The sequence below is a fragment of the Staurois parvus genome, unplaced genomic scaffold, assembly GCF_062004578.1.
Source record: "Staurois parvus isolate SC_StPar_1 unplaced genomic scaffold, SC_StPar_1.0 ptg000387l, whole genome shotgun sequence".
NCBI lineage: Eukaryota > Metazoa > Chordata > Amphibia > Anura > Ranidae > Staurois > Staurois parvus.
In genome coordinates, this window is record NW_028318183.1 from 5830567 (window position 1) to 5842800 (window position 12234).

General features: G+C 38.9%; 1 protein-coding gene across 1 annotated transcript in view; it reads right to left on the reverse strand.

The window, feature by feature from the left end:
* ATP8A2 (ATPase phospholipid transporting 8A2) overlaps window positions 1–12234 on the reverse strand; it is an 870132-nt gene that overhangs the window by 665104 nt on the left and 192794 nt on the right. Inside the window, exon 8 of the mRNA XM_089685820.1 lies at window positions 7624–7693. Within this exon, the coding sequence (XP_089541946.1) occupies window positions 7624–7693 (70 nt within the window). The remainder of the gene's footprint in view (window positions 1–7623; window positions 7694–12234) is intronic.

Genomic DNA, 12234 nt, shown 5'->3' on the forward strand with positions numbered 1-12234 from the left:
TGAAATGTAACCAGTCAGTAATAATTTAAGTAAAATGATTGGTTGCTATGGGCTTTTGCACATTACTATATACAGTATTTAAAGGAGAACACTTCCTGCTGATGCTTTATGTATCCTAGTCTATGTAGTTCATGCTAAATACTATAGCAGATGCAATACCTGTCTTACAGAAGTTTGGATTGGCACACATCAAAACAACCAGTGTGTATAGTCAAAGGCGATGCTGAGGAAGCCACATTCAACTGCTACTAGAAGGTGTTCTCAGGAGGTGGACTCCATTCTAGGATGAACATGCATACACCCTACTAGGTTTTATAAGCCTCCTCTAGTAGTGGCCAGATCTTTGTATTCAGTATTAAAGTATTGCTAAACCCAGGACCCCGCATTCACTATATCTGGTTCCCCACAGTACACTGAACATGGAAATGCAATTATTTTAGTAAATATAAACTGCTAAAAACCTTTTCTCATCAGCAGTTAGAGCTGCCTTGTGATTTATATCAGTTTCCAGCAGAGCACTGGTTAAAGCTTATAGGAGGAGTTTTCATTCTCCTCTCACTGTCCTTTGAGGCTGCATAACCCCTGACCCTCTGTCTGGACGATTGGCCCTGTGCTGATCACATGCACTTTCCCAAGAAAAAATAAAAACTCTCTGGGCTCTGTTCTATCAGCAAATGGATCGGGGACAGTAGAAGTGGGGGAGGATCATAGACAACAGGATCAAACATCCTTTTTATACAATGTGGAGGATTGACCCCTTAGGTTCCACAATGAGTATAACAAGCATGCTTTACTGCATATACAGACTGATTTTATTGTTGTGGTTTTAGTAACACTTTAATGTCTGGAAGGTAATTAATTTCTCCAATTTAGTATTGGTAGTGTCTTGTGGATAATCATCATCCTTGTAAAATAAAATGTAGCTTTTCTAGTGGGCCTACAGGAAATACCCTTTTGCCCCTGTACTGACTTCGCACTAGAACTGGACATATAGATACAAATGTGGTAGAATATGCCAGATTCATTCTATTTCTTTTATACTGAGCCCTGTTTGGGAGAGCCCAGTGAAATCATGTCAGTTTGCTTTATGTGCTCTGGCATGCCTTAGCAGATAAAGGAAACACGGTCACTTTTCCTTTACTAAGCCTCTTAAGATTAGAGGACAGCCAGAGGTATACTTGTTGGCACTTACTGAATTGGCGGTACTTTCAGACACTGGCTAAAAATTGTGTGTTCGGGGGATCTGAAACCAGCAAAAGCGATGACTGTTTTGCTGCCAGAGAAGCTCAACCAGTATTATACAAGGATTATATTCTAAATTCTTCCAGCTACACATGTTGTTGGCAAGTGATGGGAAGGTAAATGGAATAAAGAAATGATTACATGTGATTGCAATAGAGAAGAGAGCTGGTTCAAGGAAAAAACAACTGTCTTACGCTAACCATACATGGATAATTTTTTATTCGATCAACCACTCAAGCGAGGTGGATGGAGGAATCCTACCCACTGTGTTATTGTAAATAAGTGAGTAATGTAGGCACTGGCACTCCAAACAACTAACATTTAGATTGTTATATATTTATGAACAAAAGCATCATATAAAGATTGGTTTGTCTTTATATGATGTTTTTTGTCATAAATTAGGGCAGCACAGTGGCTAATGGTTAGCACTTCCACCTGGCAGTACCAGAGTCATTGGTTCAAACCCCAACCACAGTACCACCTGCATGGAGTATGCATATTCTCCCTGTGCCTGTGTGGGTTCCCCCCGGGTACTCTGGTTTCCTCCCACACTCCAAAGACATGCTGGGAAGTTAATTGGATCCTGTCTAGATTGGTCCTAGTATGTGTATGTAGGAATGTAAGTTAGGGACCTTAGATTGTACACCCCTTGAGGGTTAGAGATTGATGTGAATACACAATTCACATAAAGTGCTGCATAAATTGATGGAACTATATAAGTACCTGTAATAAATAAATATATGAAAATAAAAACAAAGCTGTTTGGAGTACTGCCTATTATTTACTTCAGCTTGTATAAGACCAGACTGTGCAGCAAGAATTTGCAAAGCTTTTGGCAAGCCTCAGTCCACTAGGAAACATACCATCTACTTTCAGCTCAGTGATAGCTGTAAACTTTTGAATTTCTACCCACTTTCTCTTTTAATGACAATGGGCATCATGACGCATAGTAAAGGCTGATCACCCGGAAGTGGTCATACATAGGACATAAGACTGTCCAGGGCATTCTTTACCATCCAAACAAAACAATGTTTTTTGGGAGTTTTTCTTATTAAAACTTTAGCATTAAACACATGACTACAGCAAACAGAAGCTTGCTTCCAACTTCCTTCAGTTTGACATGGTTATTGAAATGCATTGTTAGCATCAAATTGCATTTTAACCAGTTGGTGATTAGTCAAAGCAGAAGCCAATCAGTGGGTGTCGGCCAATGGATGACCACCAACACCCGCTTATCTGCGAGCAGAGAGACAGAACACAGTTCTGCCCATGTAAACAAGGCAAAGCTGTGTCCTAGTAGTGGCGATGTACTGGGCAATCCTTAGTAAAAACACAATATAGTACACATATAAACACTGTCTAGGCACACAGGTAACCCTTACATGTTTAACCCCTTCCCAGCTAGTGTCATTAGTACAGAGACAGTGTATATTTTTAGCATTGATCACTGTATTAGTGTCAATGGTTCCCACAAAGTGTTAGACTGTCTGCCGCAATAACACAGTTCCGCTATAAGTCGCTGATCGCCGCCATTACTAGTATAAAATAAACAAATAAATAAAAATTCCTGTATATACCATAGTTTGTAAACACTATAACTTTTGTGCAAACCAATCAATATACGCCTTTTGGGATTTTTTACCAAAAATATGTAGCAGTTTCAAAAAGTTCACACAACCCACCAGAACAAGTGTGAAGGGTGTCTAAAAATCACACTTTGCCCTTTCTCGATAGGTAAATAATTGTAATAAAGTTTTGGTTGAATAAAAAACTGTATAGAATCTAGTAATTATAATTCCACATATCAGCAGTAATACAATATGAGAGTTCAAAACCCAACAAGTATAAATAATGTAATAGCCATAATGTAGATTGATTTTGTGAACCTTTGTGTGTGTGTGTGTGTGTGTGTGTTTATGCATATGCTAATGAGGTGTTTGAGCCAGCAAGTATGGAATCAGGCACATGACCTCCTATATCAGGATTTCAGTATAATAACAGTACATCTCCTATACAGATTAACATTAAGTTTCTTGGCACCCTAAAAATGCATAAAAAAAGACAAATGCCAAAGAACATAGCGATTATGTATGACTTTCTGCTGGGTTGTGCATAAAACACTTTTACGTTTAGCCAGGGCAATTCACACTTGTTCAGCCCCAGTCTGCAGAAAAGACAAATGAGGGTCCGCTGCTGGATAATATATTGGGTGATTATAAGGAGACACATCAATATTGTTATATTTCTTTTATAACCTGGCAGGGTGCTTCAAGATTAATTATATCGCTTTGTAAACAACTTGTTATCATGGTGGATTTGAAATTTTATATCCCCAGAGGTGACATTCATCAGATGTGTCTGTTTTTTCTGTTTACTAGAATCCAGAAAAGTGACTCCAACTATACAGTAATCATGCAGTCTGTAGTTCCAACCACTGCTGGGGATGAGAAGAAGCCTGTTTTTACAGAACCAGTATATCTTCAATAGGTGCAGGAAATAGGTAAATGTCCATTCACAGCTAGGCTACGTTTACATTTGTGGTTGAGGGAAGGGGAAAGGGGGGGCAGTAAAAACAGGCGACTGGGAAGCATTTTTAGCAAAGGCAATTTAATGGGCTGTATACTTGCCATAGCCATGGTTTGTGGCGTGATAAAAATGATACCCTGTGTCACATTCAACAGGCAATACCATCTGCCAAAAGCGCCCTATTCAAGTGTCACAAATGTGGTATGGAGGTGCAGGTTTTTAGGGGTTAGAACAGGCAGTGAGAAGGCAACATAATACCTCCTCACCGTCTGTCAAAAAAACTTCATAAAAGCAAAACAAGGCAATTCACTCTTTAGAGAGCAACACTTACGTAAATGAGCTTTTGTTTTTTTTTTTGTAGTAAGTTTTATAAAAATATTTTTAAATGATCACATTAACAGGAGAATGTACAGTAAACAGAATAAACACACAGTAACAGGAGAATCTATAGTAAACATAACAGTGAGAGCCCATTCCCGCCTATGAATTTTAAACAACATGTTTAAGCACACATTAAAGGGATTGTTCACCTTCACTAAAGAACTGCCTATGCAGGTAAGGGGGTGTCTGCAGGTAAAAACAAACTGGGCAGCTCTGACTAAAGTTGAATAATGCCCTTACTATAGGTGTAGGCCATTTACATACCTCATGAGGCCTGACTGGAATACTCCCAGGATGTTGCTAAGTGAGGCCTACATGTTACTGTTCACATCCTCCATCACAGGAGTGACCTCTTAGACACTGAGCTCATAGCTACTACATCGGGAGAGAAAGAGTATGTGAGGGGGTCTGAATCTAAGAAAAAGCTCACTGCTGTGATGGTGGAGGTGAGAAGTAATGACTAGGCCTCACTTAGCAACGTTCTAACAACGTCCTGGGAGTATTCCAGCCAGGCCTCATGAGGTATATAAATGGCCTACACCTATAGTAAGGGCATCATTCAACTTAAGTCAGAGCTGCTCAGTTTGTTTTTATCCACAAACACCTCTTACCTGCATAGGCAGTTTGCTGGTGAAGGTGAACAATCCCTTTAACTCATGTGCACAGGTTTGCCATTTTTTTTCAGCTCACATCTTTGTTGGTGCATTGATGTGTTAGCTGAAAAATATCATAACTGACGTGCATTAAAAGGCCTACTGATGAGAAAAGCATTGCACGTGAATGCACCTGCCCACAACATTAAACAAAATGCAGAATTATACAAATGGAAAGGGGTGAAGCCAATGTGGGTTCATTTACACTTGTCCATTTATATGCAACAAAACGCATGCATTTTGCTACATGAAAATGCATTTCAAGCATTTTGAAACTGTATGAGCCCAATCAAGCCTGCATGTCTACTTGACCATGTGCACTTTGAAGAAGTCCAGCTTCAAACTGTTATACCACTTTTATTGCAAAAAAAAAAAAAAAGAAGGCCATCCTCCCTTTGCCAGTTAGGGCTTGATCACACATTAGTGTGCACATTAAAACATGCATTTTTGTGCTTTGAGCACACTGGGGTGGATTTACTAAAAGCAAAAATACTGTGCACTTTGCAAGTGCAGTGTCTCCAGAGCTTAGGTTAGGTAAAGCTCTGCTGACTTCCATCATCCAATCATGTGCAAGCAAAAATGCTGTTTTGTTTTTTTTTATTTTCCTTGCAGGTGTGATTGGGTATTCTATGTAAAGTGAAGCTTCACCTAATTTACTAAGCTCTGGTGCAACGGCACTTACAAAGTACACAGTTTATTTGCCTCCAGTAAATCAACCCCACTGAGTTACATTCACATCTGTGCATCATTATGTGTTGTGGGAAGCTATAGCACACTGTGTATGTGCACTGGGGTTCAATTAAGAATAAATTGCAGCATCTTAACAGTAATTTTACCTACATCCTTAAAATGTTTAAAAAATGACAAATGCAAGAGGACGTAGTGATTACTTTTAACTGCTTTCCACTGAATTGTGAATTAAACACTTTTATGTTTAGCTCAGGCAAATCACACTTGTTCAGCCCCAATCTGCAGGAAAGACAAATGAGGGTCCGCTTCTGGATAATTTATTGGTTGATTATAAGGAAGAAGATAGATATTGTTATAATTCTTTTACAACCTGGCAGGTTTCTTCGAAATTAATTATATTGAAAGATGGAGCTGGTTTTATAAACAACTTGTTACCATGGCAGATTTGAAATCTTATATTCCCAAAGGTGACATTCATGAGATTTGCAAAAACAGCTCCTAAACATTTTTTTGGAATAAAGTACAGTACATAGCACATTCACATTTGTGCATCATTCAACAGTATGATATGGTGGGCTACAGCACACCGGGGTTTATTTACTAAAGCTGAAGAGTGTAAAATCAGGCTCACTTCTGCATAGAAACCAATCAGCTTATAACATCAGCTTGTTCCATTATGATTTGGCAATAAAACCTTGAAGCTGATAGGTTTCTATGCAGAAGTGAGCCTGATTTTGCACTCTCCAGCTTTAGCAAATAAACTTTACTGTTTATGTGCATTAGGGTACAATTAAGAATGAATTGCGCCACACTGCAACACGCATATAGTGCATTGCCATGCATTAGAAACGTGCACTGTGGTATGAAACCTTACAGACATTGTTACAGTGTTGGGGGGGATATCTTCCTGCTATAGTCACCTGACCAAGCCCAGGTCTGAATTCATTGCAAAAAAATGATTTGAAAAAAATGGAGTCAATCACACGTTGACATTTCCTTGGGTATTCTGTATACCAGCTGTGTACAGGACACCTCCATAATTTGCAATTAATAAAATTTGAATTTGCATCATATACAGTAACATGCACACCTGCATATAATTTGGGCTTATACTTTAAAGTATTAGCCAGTAGGCTTCCATGTGCTAGTAGCCTGAAGGTGCATAAGTCAATGTAGCATCTTTAGTTATTGACTACTGAGCTTGAAGGGCCTGTTCATAGGTCAGAGGCAGAGCTGAGAGGGTGTGACCAGTCATCAGTAGAATAAAAAGTTCTTTAATTTCCCCCATAAAACACTCAATGACAAGTAAGGAAACGAAAAAGGTAATAATAATGTGAAGAGGGAGAAGAAAAGAGACAAGAATATAGGTTTACCACTTCCGGTCTGGCCCATGTATATAAGCGGCTGGATGGGAGCAGTGCAGGAGCAGGTGGCCATTTATAAACATCCTCCCGTTTCCCTGCCTGTGTGTGCTCCCTGTGTCCTCTGGACACAACGGAACACCGATCGCTGTACGGGACCTCTGTGTGATGATTGGCCAATCAGTGATCACAATAGTAGTAAGCAAGATGTCACTTCTGACATAATTGCTTACTACTAGTGAAATCTGTGAATGATCACAGAGGTCACATGGTACAAGGCTATTCACAAAAGCCTTGTACCATGTGACAAGCTGTGACCAATCACAGCTCGCACAGTATTTCTCAATGGCTGCAAGAATGCAGCCAGAGAGAAGGAGAAATTATTGCTTTTACAGCCTTTATGGGTGTAAAAGCAATCGGTGTAAAAAAAAGATAGCTGAATACATTTTGGCCAAGATTTATGAAGAAAGATTTATTTGCAAACATTTTATAAGAAAAACACTTTTTTTTCAAAATGTTTGGACTTTTTCAATTATATAGTAAAAAAAAACCAAAAAAACATTCATATGGGTACAGTGTTGCATGACCGCGCAATTGTCATTCAAAGTGCGACAGCACTGAAAGCTGGAAATTGGCCTGGACAGGAAGGGGGTGAAAGTGTCCGAACTTGAAATGGTTAAAGGGGGACAGGGGAGGTGGGTGAAGTGGTGAGAGGATTGGAGGAGAGTAGAGAGGGAAAATTATAATTGAGGAAAACAGATTTATAGTACCTGACGTATTTTTAAATTAGTTTCACCATCAAGATTGGATGTTTCAATGTAACACATTGCTTGTGGCTCACTGTGGACAAAACAAAAGTGTCAGCAAGACATGTTTAAATAGACACACAATAACAGAATTTTAAAATTTTGGTTTCAAAGCAAAGGTTTGGGGACGTTTTGGGGAGCTGTAACACGGGTACTGGCTACTAAGGAAATGTAAATGGTTCTTTTTGTGCACTACTGCCTCCAGTCCCCAACTTTTCTTGTATAATCACTGAGACTCATCCTTCCATCTGCAATGGGACAAAAAGCAGTTAATTTTACTTAAAATAAAAATAATATTTATGATTGTTCAAAGCTATAAAATGCAGAATGTTCATCTAGGGATTTATCACATTTTGGAGGAGGTATTTAATTTTTTCTTACTCTGAAATTAGATTTTCCAGGCAATCACTATTATAATATGAAGGTAAATCCTGTGCAGGGAGTTTGCTAAGTGCAAAAGAGGCAATCATGTATACAATTCAATTATGCATGGAAATGCCACAATGGTTCTATAGCATTACTATAGCACAGTGGTTGAAACTTATAACCATCATCTGATGTCTATAGAAAGTCTAAGGATGGAAAGAAGCCTACCATTTTCACTCTTGATCCATTATCTGACATAATGATCAGGAAACTTAGAGTTATTTAGGGATACTTTAAAGTGATTCTGTGGCTAGGCTATGAACATTCAATTAATTACTTTTCTTAACAAGCAGTATGAATATTTAAAGTAAGCCCTTACTGACGTCTGTAGCTGGCAATTTCCAGCAATTCATGTCTTCCAAAATCTGCAAGTATGAGATTACAAAACAGAGCAAGGATTTGCCATCAATAACAACTGGGAGGTGCCTGCAGTGCAAAAAAATTAGCAAGGCGTAGGAGTTATGCCCTAGGAACGCTGCTGAAATTGTTATGGTGCTTCTTTTGCACCCAATTTCCAGAAGTAGTTAAGAGTATATAAAAACTAAAAAGTCCATAGCCTGGCCACAGGTTAATCTAATGAGTAGTATTCATAACCTATGTTGTATGCCAAGTGGCTTCCTCAGCAGTGGTCTGCAGCTAACCATAAAAATATTCCATTGATACTATAGTGTTCATATAATTCCCACATGGAAGCAAATAAAATGTGAACATCTCCCACTAGACATAATGAAACTTCAAGAGACTGAACAGGCAAAAATGAAAAAGTCAAGCAATGAGTATAGTTTACAAAAGTTGACTAATTTGTATATTCTACATTAAGAACTTTACAAGACAAGTAAACACCATGGGCTGATTTATTAAAACTAAAGGAGATTGTGCATTTGTAAAATCAGTAGGCTACATTTTTCATTTTTTCCGGCAGGTCAAAATGTAGCCTACTGATTGGATGATTTGGACAACACTTTTGTTCCTTTCCTCCAGGTGTCATAAATCAGGCCAAGGTACACAGGCATTTCACACAAACACAGATGAACCCATGTCATGCAGTGTAATGGGTGTAAGCAAAATGAGAGATGATGCCACCACAATGCACTGTTCCAATGAGACAAACCACAGCAGAAAATACTCTATGTATGATGATGAACTTAGATTATACACAATATCCATAAGGACACCTCACACTTGTTTGCTAAACCTATGCACTTTCTTGCTTGAAAATGCATTACAAGTAGACATCTCATTTATTCCATATTGTCCAGGTCCAGATATTGGAATTTTAACATATTTACATATTCTTAGCATATTTTTTTGACAGTGAAAGACAGTAAAAGAGCCATCACTGACCTCTGTAGCTGCCAAGTTAAAGACTGTAAGTAATTCATTCTTAAAGATCCTCAAAGCTCATAACATAGACTTTAAAGTTGTGTTTCAGTCAGTTTATAACAGCTTAGGAACATCTGCTTCACAATGCTTATAGCTGCAGTGGTGAGGGCTTCTTTAAAGTGCTTTTACTACTTTTTCAGAATACTGTATGTAAATACTTTATTGCTTATAGTTTGGGCACAGATTATTTTCAAGGCTGGCTTCTCCATTGAGAGTTGTGGTTACACGTAGTAAAATACATGTAACCATAAAGGGTATTAACAGTGCATCATGTGCAGTGCTATTCACTTTGAATTACATCCCAACACACATATACAGTAGATACTAATGCACCTGCATATTTTTTTTTATGTCTTGCAGAATGCTACCAGCCTATTTTAAATGAATAGGATGCCTTAAAGGAATACATTTAAGTATATGTTTTATTGGATGTACGTGTGAAGGTACCCTCAAATATAGGACATGCTGCATTTTTGAGCATTTTAAAAACAGAAAAATATAAAATTTGGCCACTTTCTAAAGATGCTAAATACCTGGCCATAGAAAGAGATTGTATAAAATTGTGTTCTGTACATATGTCACTAGATTAGATACTTGGCTGTGTCAAATTTACAGTTATTACTTTTTATTCATTGACCCAGATCAAGTAAATAGGTGTCAGAAAAGTGTCAGAATACCTTCTCTATACACATGTTTTGGGTCAGCGATTCAGACAGCTCTGAAATTAAAGCATCAGCGTGTCAACCAGCAATGGCCCCTAGAAGGGGGAGTGGTCAACAATGGCAGCCTACATTATTCTCATACAGTGAGGAACAGAAGTATTTGAACACCCTGCGATTTTGCAAGTTCTCCCACTTAGAAATCATGGAGGGGTCTGAAATTCACATTGTAGGTGCATTCCCACTCTGAGAGACAAAATTTAAAAAAAAAAAAGGAAATCACATTGTATGATTTTTAAAGAATTTATTTGTCTTGCACTGCTGAACATAAGTATTTGAACACCTAAGAAACAGCAAGAATTCTGGCTCTCAAAGACCCGTCACTGTGCCTTTAAAATGTCCACCTCTACTCCACTCATTAATCTAACTTAGTAGCACCTGTCTGAGCTCTTTAAAGACACCTGTCCACCCCACAGTCAGTCAGACGCCAACTACTACCATGGGCAAGACCAAAGAGCTGTCAAAAGACACCAGAGACAAAATTATAGACCTCCACAAGGCTGGAAAGGGCTACGGGGCAATTGCCAAGCAGCTTGGTGAAAATAGATCAACTGTTGGAGCAATTGTTAGAAAATGGAAGAGGCTAAAGATGACTGTCAGTCTCCCTCGGACTGGGGCTCCATGCAAGATCTCACCTCGTGGGGTATCACTGATGATAAGAAAGGTGAGGAATCAGCCCAGAACTACAAGGGAGGAGCTGGTCAATGACATGAAGAGAGCTGGGACCACAGTTTCAAAGGTCACTGTCGGTAGAACACTACGCCATCACGGTTTTAAATCATGCATTGCACGGAAGGTTCCCCTGCTCAAGTCATCACATGTCCATGCCCATCTGAAGACTGCCATCTGGATGATCCAGAGGAGGCATGGGAGAAAGTCATGTGGTCAGATGAGACCAAAGTAGAACTTTTTGGTCTAAACTTCACTCGTCGTGTTTAGAGCAAAAAGGATGAGTTGCATCCCAAGAACACTATCCCTACTGTGAAGCATGGGGGTGGTAACATCATGCTTTGGGGGTGCTTTTCTGAGAAGGACACAGGATGACTGCATTGTATTAAGGAAGGGATGAATGGGGCCATTTATTGTGAGATTTTGAGCAACAACCTCCTTCCCTCAGTCAGAGCATTGAAGATGGATCGTGGCTGGGTCTTCCAACATGACAACGACCTGAAGCACACAGCCAGGATAACCAAGGAGTGGCTCCGTAAGAAGCATATCAAGGTTCCGGAGTCGCCTAGCCAGTCTCCAGACCTAAATCCAATAGAACATCTTTGGAAGGAGCTGAAACTCTGTGTTGCTCAGCGACAGCCCCGAAACCTGACAGATCTAGAGGAGATCTGTGTGGAGGAGTGGGCCAAAATCCCTGTTGCAGTGTGTGCAAACCTGGTCAAGAACTACAGGAAACGTTTGACCTCTGTAATTGCAAACAAAGACTTCTGTACCAAATAATAACACTGATTTTCTCAGGTGTTCAAATACTTATGTTCAGCAATGCAAGACAAATACATTCTTTACAAATCATACAATGTGATTTCCTGAAATTTTTTTTTAATTCTGTCTCTCAGAGCGGGAATGCACCTACAATGTGAATTTCAGACCCCTCCATGATTTCTAAGTGGGAGAACTTGCAAAATCGCAGGGTGTTCAAATACTTCTGTTCCTCACTGTATAATAGTTTTCCTTTGGGAAAGCCAAATGAAACAAATAGTAAAATCTTACTAATATGCACTAAAATTCATGTATCATGAAGTTTGTGCATTTTACATGCATCTGCACTGGAAAATGCATGGAAATGTTCTGTATTTAATGTTTCTGCTTCACTTTACACAAAGAATTACCAAAAAGAAATTATGTGCTTAAAATTAGTATAAATACAGTAACCCATTAAAAAAAATAGTATTTTTGTACTTATTGTAAAATCTTTTTTTTTACAACAATTGAGGGACACCAGAATTCTTAGACCTTTGGGTTATACTATAGAAGAACTGGACACTGGCAAAACAAAAAACTGTAGGCCCGACCAGGATAATCCCTCAGTTCTTTAGCA